The sequence below is a fragment of the Euprymna scolopes genome, chromosome 6 (genome assembly GCF_053919585.1).
Source record: "Euprymna scolopes isolate OS-2025 chromosome 6, ASM5391958v1, whole genome shotgun sequence".
In the NCBI taxonomy this organism is placed as follows: Eukaryota; Metazoa; Mollusca; class Cephalopoda; order Sepiida; family Sepiolidae; genus Euprymna; species Euprymna scolopes.
Window position 1 is genome coordinate 118968539 of NC_136487.1, and position 26538 is coordinate 118995076.

At 34.3% G+C, this 26538-nt stretch overlaps 1 protein-coding gene and 1 pseudogene across 1 annotated transcript; one reads left to right on the forward strand and one right to left on the reverse strand.

Annotated features, from left to right (window-relative positions):
- Positions 1 to 1314: 1314 nt before the first annotated feature.
- On the reverse strand, positions 1315 to 26193 carry LOC145277910 (C-type lectin domain family 6 member A-like). Its single transcript, XM_080129968.1, has 4 exons — positions 25930 to 26193; positions 14314 to 14520; positions 9405 to 9569; positions 1315 to 1565 (listed from the first exon to the last, which is right to left on the reverse strand). The coding sequence occupies exons 1-4, from the start codon at positions 25976 to 25978 to the stop codon at positions 1336 to 1338; spliced, it is 651 nt and encodes a 216-aa protein (XP_079986094.1). The 5' UTR covers positions 25979 to 26193; the 3' UTR covers positions 1315 to 1335.
- On the forward strand, positions 13833 to 14016 carry LOC145278561 (U2 spliceosomal RNA; annotated as a pseudogene).
- Positions 26194 to 26538: the final 345 nt, after the last annotated feature.

Below are 26538 nucleotides of genomic sequence, written 5' to 3' on the forward strand. Positions count from 1 at the left end.
AATTGCGCATGCACCAACAAAATCGAAAACTCATCGTTCAACATTTAAAATGTTAACTTTTATACGTTTTCTGTTATGCTGAAAAGAGTGTTTCTTTTTTCCAAAAGCCGTTCTTAACATGGGGAGGTTGGGGGAGTCTATTCCGAAAACCGTTCTTAACGTGGGGAGGTTAAGAGTGTCTATTCCTTAAGCCGTTCTTAACATGGGAAGATTGAGGGTAACTATTCCGAAAACCGTTCTTACCATGGGGAGGTTGGGGGCGTTATACCGAAAGCCGTTCTTCATTGTCAACCCGAAAATCTATAAAAGTCGACATTTCGAATGTGAAGGGTGAGTTGGATTAATGTAAAAAAATGCCAAAAATTTTACCAAATTGATTTTTCCGTTTAAAAATTAAGTTATGTCGTTTTTGTTAATAAAATTTTATTTTTATTAAACAAAACAAATTTTCGTCGTTTTTTTTTATATAAAATGCAATTGTTGAATTTTATTCTTTCGATTACATTGGCGCAGTCACAATAATAAAACAAAAGATTAAAACGAAACGAAATTTAAATTTCTGTTCCATTTTCAAAACAACCCCAAAGCAGAGTGCTCTTGACAAAGAAAAATAATGGGCACATATGGTCCATAATGATATTCCAAATAAACAATATTTTTATATTAACCACTCAACAATTCTATAACTATAATTTTAGGACCAACAATATTTTATCAACTGGTATTCTTCAAATTTTATTGGAATTATATTCAATTGGGAGTTTTTAATTGAAAAATGATCATCGTAGCCTTGCTTTTTAAATTAAGTTACTGTTGAGTACAGTCAACGTAAACATAACGTCTACTTATTTTTTACATTCAATATGAAGTTTCATAAATTTCATTTATTACAAAACTCGTCTTAAAATCTAAATGAAAAAGGTTGATCAAATTTTCAATTTAATATTTTATTCACTCACATTTTGGTGTTTTGTTAAGTACAGGTCCAACACATACACGTCAATATTATCATAATATATACAAATAATCTTAATAATAATAAATAATAATTGCAATGGTATCAGTGGTTTTAAGATTCTTGGTTATTATTCCTTGTAGAGCTGAAAGATGCCAGATTTTATTTCCAGGGCTGGAGTTTAAAAATTTTCACTATGGAGAGTTCAATTTCAAGGAAGATAAAAAGCATAAATATTTAAGCAAATCATTAAATTTTCAAACATCTAATTTCTACAGTGCAAGCGAGATAATTCTGTAGTTATACTTATTTTAAGAGATCGGTAATAAATAGTATTGATTAATATTCATGAGTTAAAATCAAGTAAATCAAATGTTTTATTAATTACAAGCTACCGTATACATGTCAGCACTTAACGGAACGCTTATACAACACTTTTCTCCAGCATTAGAGCTATTTTTCATGTTTACACAGGTATTTGATAAAATTGCGAAACTGGAACAGCCAGGATATTGTTGACAGACTTTGTTGCAGCTGAGACCATTGCAATTTGGCATAAATTCCATACCGAACATTTTGTATTTTTCTTCATCTCTCATCTTTCTCCAACCTGTGTAGAAAAAAACAATCATAATTTCCATTAAGACAATTCAGAAGAACCACTTTATTACAGAATTACAGCTAAGTTATTTTAACAAACGTATTTTACTCAATCTGGAATTGTAAACATGCGCAATGTTGCATAAGACGGACGACAGGCCTGCAATGAGAGAAATATTTAGTTAAAGGAAGAGAGACAACACAAGAAATGGTTTGATGGCTCAAAATTTTATTTCTTCATTTGGAAAAGTTATTGCTCCTTCAAATGATGGTTCATGCTAAAAACTCGAACTGCTGTTTTGAAAAGTAATGTTCCATCAATATGAGATTCCATGCTGTGATTACAACCAACTTGAGATTTTGCAAAATTAATGTGCATAGCAGATTGTAGATTTCATGGTCAGTCATTTATTATGATAGATTAACAGCTAATAATCTATAGTGATATCTTTAGTGTGTTTTAGGCAGGTGATATATATATATATATATATATATATATATATATATATATATATATATATATATATATATTCATGTTGTCCTCTGCCCATTTCAATTGGTTTTGTATGTGATGTTGCTTTAATGGAGGCTTTGTCACAAGCTTAACAAACTTTGCCACTCCTTTCAGAAGGTGACATTGAGTATTTTTCAATCCGGATTGGTCAAAGACTTCTCAACTTTTCTGCCCAAAGTTCTTAACAACTTCACGTTTAATTTGGAATAGAGAACGTCATGAAACAACTCTAGATTTACCTTTGTAGGGTCCCTGACAAAGTTCTTCACACTTTGATAGTACCTTCCTATCATTTTCGGTATTTCGAGGGCAGTTTTACTTTTTGCTAGCTGTTCTGTAATAGTACTCTTTTCAGAAATACTCAAACAACCTTTAAGATCCATTTTATTAACGAAACAAACTGCCTTGTTATTAAACTTCAAATACCATGGATTCAAATACCATGGATTCAGCAATTATGATGGCAAGTTGTTTACATTGCGCGGAACAGTATGAAAATTTCACAGTATGCATAGCTCAGCCTTGCCAACATTTCTGAAGCTTTTCATACGAAATTACTGGTAAGTTTCTGAAACTGGTAAAAAAATGCTATCTCGTTAATAATTTCACATGCAGTGTATGTATATATATATATATATATATATATATATATATTGGGTGGAATGAAAAGGTTGTTGCCCTAAAGAAAGCAAAACTACAGCTTCATTTTAAAATGTTTATAGAAAAAATCAATTCAGGTAACTTAATTATGTACTCGAGCTAATATCTATTCAATGCAACCGCCTTCAACCTCAATTACCACGTTGATACGGGTTCAGAACTGGAAGCACACCTTTCCACAAGTGCTCGCAGGAGTTTGGCGAATACTCAGCGGATGGCGGTGATCAGGCTGGCTTTGGTGTTGTAGGACATCATATTGGTGATGTTCTCGACGTATGATCAAACAAAGTAGTTCAGTGGGTTCAGGTCGGAGGAGGAGAGGGGCCAGTAAGAGAAGGGTACAAAGTCGTAACACTTCATCTGAAACCAGGCCTGGGTCTCTTTTGACTTGTGGGCTGGTGCCGAATCCTGCTGTCACACTGAGGGTCGGTCAGTGGCCATCTGATTGCACCAGAGAATCACTGCATCCTTCGGCACATCCAGGTCCACTTTAGTGTTGACTTTCAAGCTAACTTCAAAGATGTGAGGTGACATGATGTGGCCCTTAATTGAAACCACACCAAAGACCATAACCGTGGCTGGAAACTTTGTTTTCATCACTCTGTGCATGTCTCTGTTAATCTTGGCAAACCAGTGATACATTTTGAAGGTGCTGGCAATGGTCCTGTTGTCATAAAATGGATCGGTAGAGAAGCATGAGTTCTACAGAAACGCATCTCTGATCTCGCTCATTGAACATTGTGTCACTTTCAGACATGATAGAAGGCTCCTATCGCTTTTGGGATTTGTACATAACTGGCCAACGAATAGATGGTCTGCAAAAAAAACCCCAAAAAACAGAAAAGAAAACTGGTTTTCATCAAACTGAAATGGAATCATGTCGTCTTTTGTAGGGCAACAGTTTTATCGTATATATATATATATATATATATATATATATATATATATATATATATATATATATATATATATATATATATATATATATATATATAGTTACGCCTCAAAATATGCTCGGGATGGCAGAAAAAAAGATGATAACGGCACAAATTGATTTAAAAATAAAGAAAATTTTTGAGATTCATTCATCTTATTTTAGTTGTTTCACAACGTTTCGGCCAACTATTCCTCATGTCTTCGTCATATAACAACAACTAAGAAAGATTAGGATAATAGTCCACAATAAATAAAAATTAATAAATAATACTCATCTCAATAATGAATTCCAATTAAATAATATATTCTCGGGATTCATGGTAAAATTTCACTGAACATAGGGGATGGGATATTCTATCGTCAAGAAAAGATAAATCAAGTTATTGGGCAGGAAACCTATTTTAAAATCAAATTCAATGAGCATAAATCGTCAAATCAGCACAAAAAATTAATGAAAAAAGAAAGAAGAGAAAAATAACTTGCATTTCTTTTCTTTTTAAATGTAAATTTATTTTTTAAGTTTTTTAACGGAAATCTTGCATAACAGAGAGCAAAATTCAATGAAAACACTTCGTAATAGAAGATGTTATGTGAAAACATGAGCTAATTTTGTACCCATTCTTTTCTGCTTTTGTATTCTTCTCGGGTGCCACAGTGGAATTCGGTGTTTGGTTTCTCTTGCATATCGTCTGCCACATCAGGTTATAGCGAGATTCATCGTTGGTCCTTCTGCAGTATTTCACTGCCCGAGAAATTATTTTACACAAGTCTGACGTCACGGGATTATGTGCTCCGTTCTTCACAATCGTTTGGCAGTACCTATTGGTCCTTATGCATTACTTCAGTGGCCAAGAAATATATATATATATATATATATATATATATATATATATATATATATATATATATATATATATATATATATATTATTTTCTCAGTAAGTCACTGAACCAAATTGTTTTCTAAAATTCACATTAGTCCCAAGTTTTAAGGAATCATCTACACACACACACACACACACACACACACACATATATATATATATATATATATATATATATATATATATATATGTCTGTGTGTGTGTAGATGATTCCTTAAAACTTAGGACTAATGTGAATTTTAGAAAACAATTTGGTTCAGTGACTTACTGAGAAAATAATTTTCCAAACGAAGAATTAAAAATTAAATTTTAAGTTTTTAGTTTTTTCTATTATTTTTTATAGAGTTTTCAAGGTTAAAAACTTCCGAGACTCTCTCTCTCTCTCTCTCTCTCTCTCTCTATATATATATATATATATATATATATATATATATATATATATATATATATATATATATATATACAGAGATAGATAGATAGATAGATAGATAGATATAGAGTTGTGTGATGTTGCCAAGCTAATCAAAAGCCTTGATTCCAGTAAAGGAACTGACCCTGACAGCATTCCAATTATAGTGCTGAAAAGCTTCAACCAGAACTAGCTCCCATACTTACAAAGCTGTTTAAGCTTTGTCTTAAAGAGAATTGCTTCCCCACACCCTGGAAAATCTCATTAGTATGCCCTGTATTTAAGAATTCAGGTGATCGGTCATCTCTCTCTCAGTACAGACCAATAAATCTCCTGTGCGTCATGAGTAAGTTACTTGAATTTGTGTTAAATAGAGAAGTAGTCAACCATCTCACCAAAAATAACCCATTTAGTAACATGCAATATGGTTTCCGTTCTGCTAGATCTACAGATGTGTTTATGGTTATATCTCATAGGATTAGCTAATCTCTTGACAAAGGCTTCCTTTCTAGGGTGATTGCTCTTGACATATCAAAGGCCTTTGATAGGGTATGTCATAAAGGTCTATTGCACAAGATCTTCAGCTATGGTATAGCTGGAAATGTCTTCTCAATTATTAAATGATTTCTCTCTCATATGTTCATAAGAGTAGTGGTAGATGGGCAGAAATCAAAAGCTAACAGTTTTAATGTTGGAGTCCCTCAGGGGTCCATCCTGGGCCCAACTCTCTTCCTGATCTACATCAATAATCTCCCAAATCCCATCATTAGACATTTATGCTGACGACACTACCATCTATGATAACACTTCAAAGGCTGTAAATGACCAAGTTCTCTTTAATTCTCTCTTCTCTGATCTTGAGCATGTGGTACAATGGGGGGGAAAAAGTGGCTTGTAAATTTTAATGCATCTAAAACCAAGCTTCTATTCTGATCCCCATCTGGCATCAATTGAAATGAATGGCTCTCGTCTTGGGAAAGTTCTATGTTTTGACAAGCTTCTGGGATTGACCTTTACTCCTGATCTAAAATAGAACACATGCATCAAATTCGTTGCGAAGGTAGCTGGAAAAATGGCGGGATCCTTATAGCTATCCAGTAGATATCTACCTGCTGATGCAATTCTCTACCTATATAAGAGCCAGGTACATCCAAAGATGGAGTATTGTTGCTACATCTGGGTAGGAGCTGCTAGAAAGACTTTATCCTGCCTTCAAAATAGACTTTGTAGCCTAGTAGGGAATACCCTTTTCTCTTCCCTGCAACTTCTTGCTCACAGAAGAGACGCTGCAAGCCTGTCTCTGCTTTATCGTTATTTTCATGGCAACTGCTCGTCTGAACTCCAATCTATGGCCCCCCCTTAAAAAAGACATCCTCATGAGTAAGGTTTTATATGCAGTGATGACAGCTCATTGTTTTCAAGTGCCTTTTTATGTCTTACCCCAGATAACATCAATATCTATCTATCTATCTATATATCTATCAAAATGAGTTGAGGAGCTTTGTTGGTTGGGGAGACACATGTGCTTCTAAACCCTCAGCTGAAGGATTGTTTATGTTTGGTTGGAAGAAATGTTTGTCCTATTAAGTCTGTGGCTCGGTAGAGAAGCTAAATATCATTGTAATCTCCAAGAATGAAACATTCTTACTGGTTTTAAACTATACAATTTTGCAAATTTTACACCTTCGAATTTTATACACTTCACAATTTTACACTTTCAAATTTTGCACTTTCAAATTTTACACTTTTCAAATTTTGCACTTTCAAATTTTGCACTAACAAATTTTACACTTTCAAATTTTGCACTTTCAAATTTTGCACTTTCAAATTTTGCACTTTCCAATTTTACACTTTCACATTTTTGCACTTTCAAATTTTGTACTTTCAAATTTTACACTTTCAAATTTTACACTTTCAAATTTTACACTATCAAATTTTGCACTTTCAAATTTTACACTTTCAAATTTTATACTTTCAAATTTTACACTTTCAAATTTTACACTTTCAAATTTTATACTTTCAAATTTTACACTTTCAAATTTTACACTTTCAAATTTTATACTTTCAAATTTTACACTTTCAAATTTTACACTTTCAAATTTTACATTTTCAAATTTTATACTTTCAAATTTTACACTTTCAAATTTTGCACTTTCAAATTTTACACTTTCAAATTTTACACTTTCAAATTTTACACTTTCAAATTTTACACTTTCAAATTTTATACTTTCAAATTTTACACTTTCAAATTTTACACTTTCAAATTTTATACTTTCAAATTTTACACTTTCAAATTTTACACTTTCAAATTTTACACTTTCAAATTTTATACTTTCAAATTTTACACTTTCAAATTTTACACTTTCAAATTTTACACTTTCAAATTTTACACTTTCAAATTTTGCACTTTCAAATTTTACACTTTCAAATTTTACACTTTCAAATTTTGCACTTTCAAATTTTGTACTTTCAAATTTTGTACTTTCAAATTTTGTACTTTCAAATTTTATACTTTCAAATTTTACACTTTCAAATTTTACACTTTCAAATTTTACACTTTCAAATTTTATACTTTCACATTTTTGCACTTTCAAATTTTGTACTTTCAAATTTTACACTTTCAAATTTTGTACTTTCAAATTTTGTACTTTCAAATTTTGGTACTCTTGCATAATTTGACCGGGATCCTCATGATTTTCCGTCAAGCCCGGATCAGGCAAGACCGGTAATCATTGGTGACTGCCGAGCGGCGTAACAGATGCAGGCTAAGGAAAAAAAAGCAAAACAAAACGAAAAAAAAAACAACTGAAAATTTCCAAATAATAACAAGAAACCTACCTTTAAAAAAACAAATATGTTTATTTAATTTATTGTAGTATCTTTTTTTATAATTATCAACAAGAAGTTTTTTTTTAAATTTATCTGCAAAAAAAGGTTGATTACCGGTATAACTGTTAGGTGTAAGTACAATTTTCTGTTTCATTTTATTTATTTTTTTTGCATAATATTTATCAGCAACAAGTTTTTTTAATTTTAATTTATCTGCAAAAAAAAGGTTGTTTACTCATATAATTGTTAGGCGTAAGTACTATTTTTTGTTTAATTATTAGTATTATTTTTTTTTAATTAAAAATATCGATTTAAAGAAAAAAATTTTTTTTTATTTTTTAAACGGTTGTTATTTGCTGGCGGAAGAACTTTCTGGAGAGGAGGATATTTCCTTAGGAATCTTTTGCTTCGTTCCACTGTTGATCGGCCATCAACAGCAAAGAGAGAGGTGATGGGGCAGAGGAAATGGGAGGAAGCTCCCCAACCGGGTAGCTTTCGGAAATATGATTTATGATGGAGACAAAAGGATCGTTTCCAAATTTTTGTCTTCACATAAATTCTAGTAAATATGTATTCAGAAGCTCCCGGCTGGTCCCACATTCTTGCTTGTTTTGCTATTTCGCTTCCTTCCACATCCTATCGACGTGGTTCGTTATTGCCTTCGTCGTAGGGTCTACAAAGTGAATACTATGATTCACAGTAAAGTATTGGAACCCTTCTCCTTCAACTTTGTTATAGGCCTTCCAACAGTCGGAAACGACTGTTGTACCCGGCAGAATATATTTTTTTTATTATTGGAAGGAGAGTTTCGGCGTTTCGATTTGGGATGGTGACCAAAAAACCCTCCTTGTTGATGATATCATAGCCACCGAAGACCCAGAGCGGTTTGAGGATTCTTCCAACGTTATGTTTCCTCCGGTTGAATAAGGATTCGCCTATTTCTACAGTGTACCCTGGGCTTCCTATCTTCCGGGGATTCCCCAGGAAATACTCCTGACAAATTTCCCTCAGAAAGTTCTTCCAATCCATGTACGTGTGTTCAGATATAACACTGCATTCTCTCTTAATATTTTTTAGTGTCGCCATTTCGAAGGCCCATAAATAGATGATTGTCACTGCCAGGAGAGGCCATCCTTTACGCAATTTCTTTTTTTTTAGTAAACATTTATGATTACATTTGTTGTATCTCATTCTTTGGGAAAGCAATTTCTTTTTCCGACAAAAGGAAATTATCTGCATCGGTGTTTTCATTTGTTTTTCAATCATGCTCAGATTTATTTCCATGGCTGTCATTTTTTTCAGTAGTTACTTTCTTCCAATTCAATTGTCGTCTGCTTACAGCTACAAACTAAAGTCGGATTAGCGTTTCAACATTTGAACAACGCTGATTGCCGGTCTCGCCTGATCTAGGCTTGACGGGAAATCACGAGGATCCGGGTCAAATTATGCAAGAGTACCCACATTTTATACACTTCAAGTTTTACACTTTCAAATTTTGCACTTTCAAAGTTTATGCTTTGAAATTTTTAACCCTCAAATTTAATATCCTCGCCATTTTGAATCGATACATAAATTTAGTTACATACATCATTATAACATTATCTTTCGTCATACTTACAATTTTTTTCACAGATATAATAAAGCTTTGCTATAATAGAATGTCCATCAAAAGTCCACTTATTTTGGTAATAATAGAAATAGGCAGTTTTGTCACCCGCAGATGGATCTCCTGGCCGCCACCAGTTAGCTGGAAAGTAGGTGCTATTGTCCATCCACTGCCAACCTATTAATAAATAAAGAGGTCTGTATGTAATTTATAGAAGGCTATAACAATGCGCGAATATACAAGAAGTGAATACTGATTGAATAACAAAACGATTAAAAAAATTATTCTTATTTATTTTAATAATTATGCCTTGTTTTCAGATTTCTTCTCCATCACTTATGTTGTAAATGTGACTAGGAAATATTATAGCATATTCTAGCCTGATCATATGCCACAATAAATAATGCAAGACAAGTACCTTAATTCAATCATTTACGCTCTGGGTGAGTGTGTGATATGCTATGTCACCTAAAAGTAGCAACCCCTATGTTTTCTGTTGATCTGTCTGATCGCCCCCGTCTACAGTGATTTACTTCTTGGTCTGATCTGTCTTCGCCTGGCTTCAACTACAATCTCTTTGCTCTTCCCACGGCAATCTTCATGCAACCAACTGCTCTCGGACGTACCCAAAATCCAACTAAGTTCAGGCCTCAACTAACTAAACGTACGACTGATCCCTCCCCCTGTCAAGTGTCGTTCCTATTGTTCCCAACCTATCGGTCATTCAGTCACCTGGTTATTCATCATACCCTGAATTGAACCTACCCTTATTTCTTTTTGTCTGCATTAAGAACAAATTCCTACCCATTGTCTATTGATAAGTCCTTTCACTAAACCTTTTGTCCTTTTCTTTTGTCATCTATCCTTTGTCATTTTCTTACCTCCATAGCACTCAACGACTGCATTCGAACATAGTGTCATAATATTCTCCTTTTCTTAAGTGTTTCTAGTTTTTAACCTCAAACTGTCCTTTGTCATGAGCATATATTTATTAACTAAACCGACATAAATTTGATGGAGAAAACACTCTTCGAAATTAGGACCCTGGCCACAGTTGGGTAGTCCTACTGGGTTAAAATAAATATTGATTTCGATTTCGCATCATAATTTACTAACAGAACTACCTGAAATATTTGCAAGAGACTACGGAGTAGGAGCAGTTCTTCTCCATAAACTTGAAGATGGATCAACAAAGCCAATAGCCCATGCATCCAGATCACTTTTGCCGGCTGAAAGAAACTATTCTCAAATTGAAAAAGAAAGCTTGGCGATTATTTATGCCATTAAAAAATTCCAATGGAAGGATGTTTACTTTGCAAACCGACCATAATTATTGACTATTTTTGGCTCTAAAAAAGGCATACCTACGCACACTTCGAACAAACTCCAACGATGGAGCATAATTCTACTAAATTATAACTTTAAAATGGAGTACATTTCATCCAAAAATATCGGACATGCAGATGGACTGTCCAGGCTCATCCAAAAGTGTGCTGAACCTTTGGAAGACACAGTAATAGCTGCATTGACAGAGGAAAAAGAACTCTCCGGATTACTCTGCAACACAATCAGAGAGTTACCAGTGACTCTAGAAGAAATAAATAAGGCAGCAGAAAAGGATGATTATATTGTGAAAATGAAAATGTTGGTGCAACTAAATGGAAAATCAAAGAAAGACCCTAAAATTTTACCATTTTCCATTTGTGCTCAAACCTTGATGTACGCAGACAGAGTCGGCATACCGACTACGCTTCAGAGAAGAATTTTAAAAGAATTTCATAGTGGTCATCCAGGCATGTCGAGAATGAAAGCTTTAATGCGTGGATATACGTATTGGCCTAGGATGGACCAGGAAATTGAAAAACTCGTAAGAAAGTGTCGAGGGTGTCAGCTAGCAACAAAGGCACAACCTGTGCAGATACAACCGTGGCCAAAGACTGATACACCGTGGACTCGGTTGCATATCGATTATGCAGGTCCTTTAAATGGACATTATTTCTTAGTGGTCGTCGACAGTTTCACAAAATGGCCAGAAGTGTTTAAATACAAACACCCTACTTCGATGATACAATAGATGCACTAAGAGTTCTCTTCAGTCGTTTTGGAGTGCCTAAAACTATTGTCAGCGACAACAGCACCCAATTTACCAGCAAAGAATTTGAAGAATTCTGCAAGGCTCTAGCCATTGAACATTTAACAACGGCAATTTACCACCCAAGGTCAAATGGCCTAGCAGAGAGGTTCGTCGATACATTCAAAAGAGCCTTGAAGAAAAACCAAGACATGGACACTGACGAGAAGAGTCTTGAACAATTTTTATCAGTGTACAGGATAACTCCGAACCCAAACACTGATACCGGTTCGTCACCAGCTGAACTGATGTTTGCACGGAAAATCAGATCTGTATTTGACAGAATTTTACCAAGTGCAACCAGAGTAACAACAACAAAAGAAAATTTTCCAACAAGGTTTTACAAACCTGGTGACAGAATATTCTTCCTGAATTACAGGAGTGGAAAAAATTTTTTGGAGGAGGGGATTATCATGAAAAGAATCGGACACATGCTATATTCTGTAAGAAGTAATAAATTCGACTGTCACAGGCATATAAATCAGCTAAGACCTCGACACACTGATGACTACAAACAGGCAGAAGAAAATGACCTGCCCCTAGAGGTTTTGTATGATTATTTTAATATTCCCCAACCCTTAACAGAACTTACTCCAGATTTGAGAGTTCCAGCTCCTCCACCAACTCCACCCATTCAAACGATATTGAGGAGAAAAAGTACAAGGTTGAAAAGAAAAGTTAACTGGCTGAGCCCCAAGCCAAAAAGCAAACGATATTAAGCCAAATTCTCTTGGGAGAAATTGTCTTAGGGGGAGGTGTTATGGCGAGATGAACAATTCACCGCCGGAAATTTTTATCGAAAGAATGTTATCACCGGCACCGGTTGTCAGGGCTTTCACTGGGCGGGAACACTTAAAAACGTAACATGCTGTCTCTGTAAATATTTTCAATAAACTTCTCTAATTCTTTATTACTTCAGAACCTCTTTATCCATTTATTTTCCTTGTGGAATACCTTTCTTGAATATCCTTTTATTACGGCCACCCATCGCAGGATATATCAGGTGTGAAGGTGCCAATCAGCCATACACCTTATAAAACAAACACAAATCAAGGAAGATGATGGTTTTAGCAAAGAGAGATGACAAACATAGATGTTCAGTTAAAAATCCAGGTTGTCCTCGACGGTCATACATCTAAACAGTGTGATATAAATGCGTGCCTCAGGGGTCTATCCTTGGACCTCTATTGTTCCTAATATTTATTAATGACCTCCCCGAAAAAACTGCCTCTGAGATGGGTATATATGCTGATGACACCACACTCTATAACAGGCATGACAAGAAAACAAATGAACACATAACTAAAGAAATGGCAAAAACACTAGAGGATGATCTCCAATCTGTAGTGGAATGGGGACATAAATGGATGGTCACATTCAATGCTGCCAAGACTAAACTGGTTTCCTTCAATAATTACAAGAAATCTTCTCTGCCACCAATAGCAATAGCCAGTGACTCCCTGTCTGAGAGTACATCTTTCAAACTCCTTGGCCTAACGTTCATAGGAAACATGAGTTGGAACAATTATATTGAAAACATTGCCAGGGCCGCTGCGAAAAAGCTAGGCTCTCTCTACCGTCCTAGAAAGCTGCTGACACCTGAAAGTATCCTGTACCTCTATAAGGCCACCATTCGCCCATGTATGGAGTATTGTTGTCACATTTGGGCTGGTGCATCTGCTGCTAGTCTCTCGCTCCTAGACAAGGTTCAAAAGAGAGTCGCCAATCTGATAGGCCCTGAACTGGCATCTAAGCTTCAGCCTCTGTCCCATCAACGAAACATTGCATCCCTCTGCCTGTTCTAAAAGTATTTTAATGGTGAATGCTCTGATGAACTGCAGACACTTGTGCCCCCACAACGTAGACACCCTTGACAAACCCGACAGGCAGCTAAATCCCACCCCCACACAGTAGAGATCCCTAGATGTAAAAGATCTTTCTACTCCAGTAGTTTCTTCCCCAGAACCGCTAGACTCTGGAATTCCATTCCAGGTCCCTGCTTCCCTAACTGTACTGACACGCAGAAGTTCAAGTGTAACGTGAACCGACATCTTGCTGCCCAAATCCCAACATAGTGCCCCAGTAGTTGCTGCCCCTGATAGTATTCTCATGTGGGGGAGATGTGTTGTCAAATAAGTGTAGAAATACGAGTATATGTCCAATATTGAAGAAGAGCGACAAAGAGAAGAACCTCTGAATTATTTACTTGTCAGTCTCATTTCCATTCTCAAACAGGCGATCATGAACAACCATCGAAACTTGAAAGAGACATTCCATCGATGACAATGATAATGCAGATCGTTCTCTTGATTTTGTCTTGGCCTTTTGGCTAGGAACAAAGTGTAGTATCTGTTCTGATACTATACTTCACCCTTTCTGTCCTCGGTCAGTAGACGAGAAGTCCTTCATGACTGATGCAATTTTTATTTTTGTTCCTATCCAAAGTGCCCCTTTTGGGGGACCTGGATTTCCCCCACATTAAAAGCCGGCCTTGTGTCTTACTCTGCCCTCGAGGGGAGGCAAGTAAATAGGACATCCACTCAATTGTGCTCCGAGTTCTTGCACCCATCCTGCTGCACCTTTAAGCAAATCTTTTCAGTCTCTCACAATCTAGTGGGTGTGATCTCTTCTTTTCTCCATAATTCCTGTCTCAAGGAAAAGATGCTTGTTAGTCTTTCTCTACATCATTACTTCGGTTCCTCCGCTGTAAATAAAGACATAAGACAAAACAATCTTTAGAAATATAACTTTCAAACAACCTAACGAACAAAAAGAAAGGTCCATGCTTACCAGTGCTAGTCTTCCTATATCCGACTCGGTAACTTTTCTTCGTGGACAGCAATTTAAGGATGGAATCTTTCTCATGTTGACTCTTGATGATGAAGAGAGATGCATTTTTACTGACGCAAGCTTGCTGAGCGCCATCAAAAGTATTAATTTGGTCACTCAGATAAATACATTTATAATTGAAAAGTACCCAATTTTCTGCAACATTGCCTATAAACAAATAAAAAATGATTAATACAAGTGATTACATGGCAGGATATGACGTCATCAGAAGAAGTACATGATAGAAAATTTTTCACATTGGTTAAAATTAAACAGAGAATGTAAAATTCCATTTAGAAATCAGAAGTTTAGAATGAAGATTATGCATCGGTGTAACACGATGAGTGTGTTCATACAATCTTTGAAAAATTAAAACACTCAGCTTGTGTCTGAGGGGAAAATATGGTGAATGTGAAGGGTATCTTTTGAATGAGTGATTACATGGCAGGATATGATGTCATCAGAAGAAGTACATAGTAAATTTTCCACGTTAGTTAAAATTAAATAGAGAATGTAAAATTCCATTTATAGTTAAGAGTATAGAATCATAGTGGCAAGATATGACGTCATGGGATGAAGTATCTGGCAGAAAAGGCTTTTAGGTTATCCTGAGGCTCGGCACTCCTTTGTTTACCTCGGAAGTGACGTCACACAAATCTTATAATACGGATGGCTATAATTGTAAAAATAATTTTTATTTTTCTTTCATTTTGAGCTCCTTTTTCTCCAGTTTGTTTTTGTTTTCTACAATTAATAAACCAGTTTACAAGTAAAAAATAATTTGTTTTACTTTTTAATTACCAACACAGTAGCGAATTTAATTTTTTTTTTCTCTCCCATTTGTTATATTGGTATTTGAGCGGAGAATCTAACATTTCTTTTCATTTTGAGAATTTGTTTTAGTTTTTAATTACTAACACAGCGGAGAATTTAACTTTTTTTTTCTCCCATTTCTTATTTTGAGCGGAGAATTTGTTTTATTTTCATTTTGAGCTCTTTTTCTGATCCGGCGTTACCTTTTATAGGTACTCCTGCAGTCCTGCACTTTACGACCCGAGCTTTTTTTTTTTTTTTTTTTTTTTTACAAAGGCATCACCACATTATCAAGGCCCAGAGGCCACTCAAGGATAAGGGTTAAAGAGTGTACAGTAGAAATTGGTCAATATAGTAATCATTAGTAATGAAAATTTGGTAAATTTGATAACTTATATGGAACGGCTCATCAAGAACTTATTTACTTTAGACTTGAACACAACCATATTGTAGTTAGCCGGAAAGCAGGAAAACGGAAGACAATTCCACAGGCGTGCAGTTCTAAGAAAGAAGCTTTGTTCATGGAATCTACGTTTAGGTTTAGGCACAGATAAAGAGTGGGGGAAATTATTGATAGTGTTTACAGCTAGACGAGTGTTTCTTGTGAAAGTTTGGCGAGGGGGGACCATAGATTGTAGCTCAGTTGAACAATTTCCATGAAAATAACGATACATCAGAGACAAACTCGCAACATCTCTTCTGTGAGATAGAGGTTGCAAGGAGGAGAAAAGGACATCTCCTACGAGGCTACAAAGTCTATTTTGAACTCTATCAAGGCAGGACAAGTCCTTTCTAGCAGCTCCTGCCCAGATGTGGCAACAGTATTCCATCCTTGGACGTACCTGGCTCTTATATAGATAGAGAATAGCATCAGCAGTGAGATATCTACCGGATCGATAGAAAGATCCCACCATTTTTCCAGCGGCCTTGGCAACAGATTTGATATACGTGTTCCATTTAAGATCAGGAGTAATGGTCAAGCCCAGAAGCTATTTTTTAACGCTATTATTTAGAAAGCTATTATTTAACATGGGGAAGGGATGGTGTATTGTAACTATTCTGTACTTTCACCTAACAATTCAATTAAAAAAAAGGTAAATATGAAGAATTACTCCACCCTCGAAAATTCCTTTAAAATTACCACTCTTAAAGGTTTTCGGTGTCGTTGAAAACGAAAATAACGTTTAAAAATTACGGCAAACGAGTAGTTTCCAAGATATGAAGAAATGTTAGTTTTAAAAAGTGGGGGATCACTTTTCTATAATAATTTAACGTAAAATGATTTTTTTTGGGGGGGGCTTCCTTTCTACCATCGGAAAATTCTTTAAAATTACCTGTTTACATTTGGTGGGAAGTGGTGTAAAATAATAAACAATTCTTCTGCTTGGTTAATGTCGGCACGTTACTTATGTCAAAACGGTTAATTAAACTGCATAAGCACCTGTTAAAAAACTATACAAGTTCTATAATTGAACGAAAAACAAACCGGCAGTTAGTCCCCCCCCCCTCCAAAAACAAAAAAAAAAATCATGAAGTGAATGCATTTCTTCATATCTTGGAAACTACTCGTTTCCTGGAATTTTAAACGTTAGTGGTAATTTTAAAGGATTTTCCGATGATGGAAAGGAAGCCCCCCCCCTCCCCAAAAAAAAGAGTGGTAATTTTAAAGGAATTTTCGAGGGTGGAGTAATTCTTCATATTTACCAAAAAAAAAAAAAAATCGTGAAAATTGAGCATTTGTTTGTTTCTCCCATTTCTTATTTTAAGCGGAGAATTTTATTTTTTTCTACAATAAACTAATAAACAAGTTTACAATAAAAAAAATACAAGAATTTTTTTTTTTCAAAATGAGATTTTGGGAACGAGATTTCTGATTTCTAACGCAATTTTCTAACCTGATTTTTAATGCGACTCTCTTTTTTCTAACCTGATTTTTAACGCGACTCTCTTTTTTCTAACCTGATTTTTAACGCGACTCTCTTTTTTCTAACCTGATTTTTAACGCGACTCTCTTTTTTCTAACCTGATTTTTTAACGCGACTCTCTTTTTTCTAACCTGATTTTTATCGCGACTCTCTTTTTTCTAACCTGATTTTTATCGCGACTCTCTTTTTTCTAACCTGATTTTTAACGCGACTCTCTTTTTTCTAACCTGATTTTTAACGCGACTCTCTTTTTTCTAACCTGATTTTTAACTTCTGTGATAATGAATAAGGTAACTGATATAGTAATTCCAGCGACAGAACTGACAACAACCAATGCAACACTGAAGGACATCATCCTAGAAACTTCCTCTACAAGTACATTAAACGACATGAAATGGTTAGCACGACGTGGCCTAATTGCCAATCAACAGACTTGTACAAAATGTAATGAACCGCGACCCATGAATATCCAACATAGAAATGGGAAGAGGTTTACTGACAAATATTGTTGGTCTTGTCCCAAATGCAAGAGGAATATTAATATTAGAGCGGGTTCCTTCTTTGAAGGGAGCCGCTTCCAGCTTACAGTATTAATACAGATTTTGTATTGGTGGTCGATAGGAGAACCAATAGTAAATGTTGTCAAAGAAACTGGCGTCTCGGAGCGGGCCTTAATCGATTGGTTCAACTTTATTAGGGACATTTGTGCGATGACCATGTTGGAAAATCCAGTGAAAATGGGTGGTCCTGGACGAACAGTGGAAATAGACGAAAGTAAATTTATGCACAGAAAATACCACTTAGGAAGATTTCGTCCAGGCCATTGGGTTCTCGGTATGGTCAAACGAGAAACATATGTCACTATGATGGTGCCAGTGAACAGGAGAGATGCTGGAACCCTATTGCCAATAATTGCAGAATACGTTCGACCAGGCACACGAATTATAACCGATGGATGGCGTGCCTATAATGCACTACCTAACCATGCCGTGGTAAACCACAGGTACAACTTTGTTGATCCAAATGATCCAAGCGTTCACACAAATCGTGTGGAAGGTAGCTGGAATTTATGCAAAGGAAAATTCAGGTCCATGAGGGGGACTAGTGATGCCAACTTTAACAGCCATTTACAGGAATTCTGGCGGCGACGGATCCAAGACAACTATTTTGGAAATATCTTATATTGGATACGTTTTTTTTTTCATGATTTTTAATTTAAATACACGAGAAATGTTAAAACAACAACAAAAAGAAATTTACAAATTTTAAATGCGATCGTGAGAACTGTAAAAAAAAACTTTCATAAATATATTTTTTATTATGTTTTGTTACAGAAATTCATAAATTTTAAATGCTAAAATAACATGAGAACTGTGAAAGAAAAAACTTTCATAAATGTATATTTTTATTATGTTTTGTTACAGAAATTTACACATTTTAAATGCTAAAAGATCATGAGAAATATAAATAAAAAAAAAAACTTTCATAAATATATTTTTTATTGTGTTTGGTTTTTGTTATGTTTGGTTAAGAGAAGTTAAACCTTTTGGTAAATATCCAGATCCGCTACTATCTGGATATTTACCAAACTTTTATATTATAAAAGGGTGCTTCTGCATTTAACGACCCGCGCTATTTTTTAATAGTATTTTCAAGTTAAATTCAAGTTTCACGATATGTTTTTTTTAATTTAATTGTTTGGTGAAAGTACAGAATAGTTACAATACACCATCCCTTCCCCATGTTAAATAATAGCTTTCTAAATAATAGTATTAAAAATAGCTCGGGTCGTAAAGTGCACGAGTATCTATAAAAGGTAACGCCGGATCAGAAAAAGAGCTCAAAATGAAAATAAAACAAATTCTCCGCTCAAAATAAGAAATGGGAGAAAAAAAAAGTTAAATTCTCCGCTGTGTTAGTAATTAAAAACTAAAACAAATTCTCAAAATGAAAAGAAATGTTAGATTCTCCGCTCAAATACCAATATAACAAATGGGAGAGAAAAAAAAAAAAATTAAATTCGCTACTGTGTTGGTAATTAAAAAGTAAAACAAATTATTTTTTACTTGTAAACTGGTTTATTAATTGTAGAAAACAAAAACAAACGGGAGAAAAAAGGAGCTCAAAATGAAAGAAAAATAAAACAAATTATTTTTACAATTGTAGCCATCCGTATTATAAGATTTGTGTGACGTCACTTCCGAGGTAAACAAAGGAGTGCGGAGCGTCAGGATAACCGGTTTTTTAATCGGTTTGGGTCAGGAATTTTTAGTTACCAATATATAAATGTATGTATGTTTGCATGTCTGCCTAAAAATTTCGACAGAGGTGACGGATTTTACTAAGATCAGTATCGTGTTGAAGTTCGACCTTTCAGACGACAAATATCGAAAAATTGGCTAAAAACATTAATATCTTCACTTACAACTGGGCACTTTTCTACGGGGGGGGCGCTTTTTTCGCCGATATTTTTTAAAGTCATCCTCTCCTTTTGATTGTCTAGCCTTAATTAAAACCTGCGTCACTTCCGGTTTAGTGGTGGTCGTAACAGCAAAGACGTCAGGTTTTTTTCCCCGTTCTTTTCCTCCTTCGCAGTACAGGTTCGAACCTGCCTTCCTACTATCACTTTTAAAAAAATTTTTTGCTCAACATACACCTCCAAACACCCAGAAAACGCCGGGCTGAAATGTTAGTATATCTATCTATATATCTATAAAAGTGAACGTGTCTGTGTGTGTGTGTGTGTGTGTCTGTGTACATTTCCCTACGCAATAACTGTCAATTTTTAGTCTACAGACTCGAAATTTGATATACAGGGTACTGAGATTTGGGAAAATCGATTTGATCATGGATCTAACTTAATAACTTGATTTGAGCCCTAAACAATAAATTTTAAGGGATCATAATAGGGGCAAAGTTTAAAAAAATTGACCTTTTTTTTTTTTTTTGCTCAGAATACACCTCAAAACACCTGGGTAACGCCGGGCACCCATGCTAGTATATCTATAAAAGTGAATGTGTCTCTGTGTGTCTGTGTGTGTCTGCGTACATTTCCTTACACAATAACTCTGTCAATTTTCAGTCTACAGACTCAAAATTTGATTATACATGGCATGGAGATTTGGGAAAATCTTTGTAATGTGTTTTCGGCCAGAAATTTGGCTGTTAAGGGGTCAAAGTTCAACGATTTGATCTTTAAGAACTCTACCAAACTCCTCTGACAATATTGGGTATAAACAATTGAAATTTTAGATATAGGTTCCTTGGACATGGATCTAACTTAATAACTTGATTTGAGCCTAAAACAATAAATGTTAAGGGGTCATATTAGGGGTCAAAGTTAAAAAAAAATTGACATCTGCGGTCTCTACTCAATTAAATTTGGAATTTTACATAAAGGGTATTCAGAGATAGGGCAAGCTTTTTAATCGGTTTGAATCGAAAATTTGAGCTGCCAAGGAGTTAAAGTTCAAAAGATTTGACCTTTGCGGTGTCTAGCAAACTATTCACCGAATTTTGGGTCTAATCATTTAAAATTTACACATAACGGGTACTCAGACAGGCGGCAAGCATTTTAATCAGTTTTGGGGCGAAAATTTAGCTGTCAAAATGTCCAACTTGAAAAAGTTGACCTTTGCCGATTCTACAAAATTTCTCCACTATTTTTGGGTCTAAAAACTTGAAATTTTAGATGTAGGTACCTTGGACATGGATAAAACTTTCTATTTTGATTTGAGACCATAATAATTAATGTTAAGAGGTCAAAATGTGCGTTCAATTTATAAAAAATTTACCTCCGTGGTTTCTACGAAATTACTCAGACAATTTTGGATCTAAATAGTTGAAATCTTACATAAAGTGTATTCACACGTAGGGCAAGTTATGGACAGTACATAGGGCCCGAGCAAAGCCGGGCTGAATTGCTAGTATATATATATATATATATATATATATATATATATATATATATATATACTAGCAAAAGTACCTGCCGTTGACTGGGTTCAAAAACAGCCTACAGAAAATGGACTCTGATTTATGGAAGTATGATAGGTAATGAAAAGGAAGGGTTGTAAATTTGGGTTGAATTTGGGGGCATCAAAACCAAAGCAAAATATGATGAAAGTAAAAATAAAATAGATAAACCTCATAATTTATTATACCATACCTGTTCACACTGAAACACTTATCACAATATTCTGTGGATCTATATTAAAAAACCTTGTTAAGCTTTGTGACATATTTCCATTCTATGGGACAGGTGCGAACGAACACCCCCCATAATTTTATTATACCATATTTCTTCAAACTGAAACATAATTATCAAAGTATACTTACGCAGATAGATATGAAAAGTCTTTATTAAAGTTTGTGCTTATTTCCATTCTATGGAGGCCAGGCGCGAACGCAGACCCCACAATTTTATTATACCATCCCTATTTAAGATAAAACATACTTATCAAATATTCTCATGTACATCTATATCAAAAACACTTGTAAACGGTTTTTTTAATTTTTAAATTTTTTATTTTCATACTTTGTGGACCAGGCGTTGAACGCAGACCCCACAATTTTAATGAATCGCCATTCTGCCAGATCAAACATACCCATTCCTGTGTCTCGATACATCTATCATTATATGTAATCCGTTTTTTAAAATAGTCAACCATATTCGTGACTACACACACACACACACACACACACACACACACACACACACACGCACACACACACACATTCATCTTTATATTATATATATTTATTAATATACATATATAATTTTCATAAGTTTTTATGTCAATTTCGATTCAAGCTAATGCACCCAAGTCATATGGATATATTTTTTTTATTTTTGAAATCACAACTTTATAATATATAAAAATCGATAGAACATTAACTCTATAATAATATGTACGAAATCTGCAATAATTAAAATATCATATTTAAGAGTACTTCATGACCGGGCTTCGCCGGGCGTTTATGCTAGCTTCGATAAATACTTTTGCAATATTAACAAAAAAGACACAATATCAGAGCGTCTCCATTTACACTGAACATATACAGAATGCCAACATCAATATATTACATAGAAATGAGTCCCCTGTGGAATTTCCACAGGTCCCACTAGTATCCATTAATCTTTGTTAATATACACATCAATAATATCCATGGATATACACATTAATAATGTCCATTAATATACACATTAATAATGTCTATCAATATACACATTAATAATGTCCAGTAGTCCTTGTTAATAGACCTATTAATAATTTTCAATAATCTTTTCATTCATAGGATCAATAATAATATCCACAAGTTTTTGTAAATATACTAATTAACAATGTCCACTCCTTTTTGCTAACATTAAAATATAGTAAAATATCCCCAGTTAGAACAAAATAATAAAAATGTTGAAAAATAAGGATAGAAATATAATTTGTATACAATATATAATCCTTATTTTTATAAAGTTATGCATGTTTATTACATGTTTATATGCTTCTATGTACAAGAATCACTCATAAACTAATTAACCGATCATCATGAATTTGGAACACATCTGTTTGGCGTTAAGGGGTTCAAATGTAGCTCATATTTAGTTTAATTTAGTCTCGTGTAAAGACAATAAAAGTAGAAGCTCTTTGTGAAAATTGAGATACATCCGATTTTTGTGAAATTTTAACACTAGATAATCAATATTTCAGTTTCATTGAAGTAGTTTGAAGGGTTTTGAGGGAACATAAAATATTTCAGATTTGTATTAAATTCGATCCATAGTCATTAGATATCTATTATGTAAGATTCCCCGAATTTCTGTTTTCTTCTTAAAACTCCTTAAATTGTAAACAAATAAAACAGTAGATGTATGTATAAGATGCCTTTAACGTGTTTCCAGATATTTTTGTACAGGTATTAAAAATTGTTGCAGACTATTAAAAATTCAATATGTTATTGCTATATATCTTATGAGATGACTCACCAATTTTTATGATTTCAGGTTCAAATGAACAGCCGCAGCAAGAATTGGAATCCGCCCTACTAAAGCCTGATTGTCTTTAGCGGGTGAATTTAAAAAAAGCAATCTGGACGTAAGGACACTTTAGAAGAATGATATGCACTAAGATTGTGTTTCAAACTTGGAAAAAATGCCACAGAAACGTATTGAATGCTTCAAACTGCTTTTGAACCATCTTGTACGAATTAAGCATCAGTTTTTGAATGGCATAAAAGATTCAAGGAAGGCAGGGAGTCTGTGAGGGATGATGAGAGGTGTGGGAGGAGTAAGGAGATCAGAATACCAGAGCTGATTGGCCAAATAAAGAACATGATGGATAAGGACTGTCTACAGAGACAATAAGTGTACAGTTTGATATCAGTGTGGGAACTGTACACACAATTATTCCCAGGGAACTGAAGATGTGGAAGATTTGCACGAGGTCACCAGTCAACAACTCAATCCATGTCACAGATTATTTGATCAAGATGAGCATCAAGACAGTTCCTCATCCTCCCTATAGTCCAGATCTTACTCTCTGTAACTTTTGGTTATTCCCTAAGCTCAAGGAAAACCTTGGATGCTGTCATTATGAAACAATTAAGGAGATAAAAAAGTCTGTGATGAGGGTCATTAACATGCTCACATAAGAGGACTTCCATGGCACCTTCCAGAATTTGTTGGAATGGTACAACAAGTGCATCGCAGCCGGAAGAGATTACTTTGACGGGGACTAGAGTTCCATGTGTGTACTATCAATAAAAGTGCCGATACGGAAAAAGTCTGGAAACTTATTGAAAGCACCTTGTCTGCATGTATTTAACCGATAAACTCTTAAACTACTGGTCACATAAAGCTGAGATTAACAGAAAATAGTAATCATACACCAAGGATGGTTTTTAATGAGTAAAATTTTTGTTTCGATGGATGAATAACGCGTACAGTAATATGTCGGCAAGTTGAAATGCAAAATGTTCATTTCGATATGCCGACATATTTCTATTACTTTGCGCATGCGTAAACTAATCATAGCTAAAATTAATTTAATTTTAAATCTTTCTTATCTTCTGGGTTCAAATATATAAATAACTATATTTATTGGTTAGCGTAAAAGAAAAAAAAAAATGTTTACAAAGAATAAGTTTGGTGAATTTAATTTTGTAATGAAATCATTTTATAAAATAGGAATTTTTTAAAAGTTTGTTTTAGAAAAAGAAAAAAAGTAAAGTGGTCGATTTTAGTGAAGGACGACCCAAAGGCTCCGTTTTCGTTTGTATGTTAATTGATCAATAGTAAACAACAACTAATAATATGAAAACACGACACACAAATTGATAAATTTTTTCGATTTTTGATACTTATCGGAAGAATTTCTGTATAAAACATATCTAAGAACACTGCCAGACATATAAATTATCTTTGTGCGAAATTTGCAAAAGCCGTTTCGGAACCTATAAGGAAGGAATTCACACATACACACACACAAAGTGACTTTTATATAATAGTAGATATATGTGTGTGTGTGTGTGTGTGTGTGTGTGTGTGTGTGTGTGTGTGTGTGTGTGTGTGTGTGTGTCGTGTTTTCATATTGTATTGAGCCTTTTCTGTTGATTAATTCTGGGTATTGTTGTTAAAGTTTCTGATGCATTCCATCCATTTGTTGACAGTACTTCTCTGCTATAATGGTTTCACCTGCATTCAAAACATTATAATTGATGAGACCGGTCACAGACCACCAAACAATCAACATGACATTCTTTTGGTGCAACTTTGGCTTCAGAAAGTGCCATAGAGCTTCGTTGGCATCTACCTACTGTGTTGAGCATTGCTGGTTGTCGTAGAACCCCCACTTTTCATCACAAGTCACAACCTGGTCGAGAAACAGGTCGTTTTTGTTGCATAAAAGAAGGAAAGATGACACTTCATAACAACGTTTCTTTTGGTTCAATTTGTGAGGCATCCATTTATCAAGTTTTTTTGTCTCTCAAATGATTGGAAATCATTGTATATATATTACGTCTAATTCTTGAGGTATATTCTTGAAGAGTCTCTTAATTGATCGTTGTCAACATCCAATGGCGGATCACTACACTCATCATCTTCAAGACTCTCGTTGCCGCAACAAAATTTCTTAAACCACCATTCAGTAGTGGTTTCTGGGCACAGCACTTTGTTGATATCGCGAGCTGTTTCAGCAGCTTTTCGGCCTAGCTTGAATTGAAATAAGAAAATTGTGCGAATTTGCTTTTTTTTTTCATCTTGTACTCAAAGTTCCAAAAAGCAGACATAATTGTTTTAAAACGATTGTAATTTAAACGATTAGATAGAACGAAAAACGCTCTTTTAAATGATATATAAAGTAAATGTATTATAATGAAAACTTATTTGAATATACATCACTTGAAATCAAAATTAACAGTTCCACAAAAACTTTCTTCTCAACACCAATATATATATATATATATATATATATATATATATATATATATATATATATATATATATATATATATATATATATACTTCCAAAGTTGAATAATGCAATTAATATACACATTAATTTCTGAAAAACTGAAGACAGAGAAGTCATTATAATTGCACATGATAACTTCCCTGTATTCTATTTAACTGACCAAGAAAAATATCTCAAATTTAACAGTTTTCTTAGTTGGAATAAATATTTTAAAAATGTAGCAAAATAAAATATATCCATACCAATAACAATGGGGGGGGGGAATAGTAATCAGAATCAAGTGTCAATGTGTCAGGGGGACAAGATTTCTTTTTTATGTTAGAGGTTAAAAATACAAAGTAGATACAGATGTAAATATGTTCCCATACCTGAAGCCAACGTAATCACTATTATGGAGAGGAAGCTGGGGACGTGCATCTTTTCTAGTGGATGTAATTCATCTAACCAGATATCGTATATTACATGTAGAAAATACTTTCTATAAGTAGGACACAAAAGCCAATTTGTTCGCTATTGTTTGTCTATGTTTTATTGTTGGGATCAATATGTTTACATTTACCTCATGAATCAATACTCTTCATCCATTGCTTTCCTTTTGCTAAAACTCACTCTAACAGTAAGAGCACAGAATAAAATCATTAAACAATGAGTAAATAATGTATGCAATTAGCCATCATGCTTTGACACTTGGAAAAAATGTTTTATTTATCTATATATAAAAGTGAATGTGTCTGTGTGTGTGTCTATTTGTCTGTGTGTCTGTGTACATTTCCCTATGCAACAACTCTGTGAATTTTAAGTCTACGGATTCGAAATTTGATATACAGGGTACTGAGATTTGGGAAAATCTTTGTAATCCGTTTAGGTTCCTTGGACATGGATCTAACTTAATAACTAAATAACTTTATTTAAGCCCAAAACAATAAATGTTAAGGGGTCATAATAGGGGTCAAAGTTAAAAATAATTTGACCTCTGC

Excerpts from the sequence above, each read along its gene's own strand:
- LOC145277910 (XM_080129968.1), bottom strand. The coding sequence starts at position 25,978 with ATGCACGTCCCCAGCTTCCTCTCCATAATAGTGATTACGTTGGCTTCA. Across the intron at positions 14,521-25,929 it reads AGTGATTACGTTGGCTTCAG|GCAATGTTGCAGAAAATTGG; the intron begins GTATGGGAACAT and ends ATTTGTTTATAG. Across the intron at positions 9,570-14,313 it reads ATATAGGAAGACTAGCACTG|GTTGGCAGTGGATGGACAAT; the intron begins GTAAGCATGGAC and ends ATTTATTAATAG.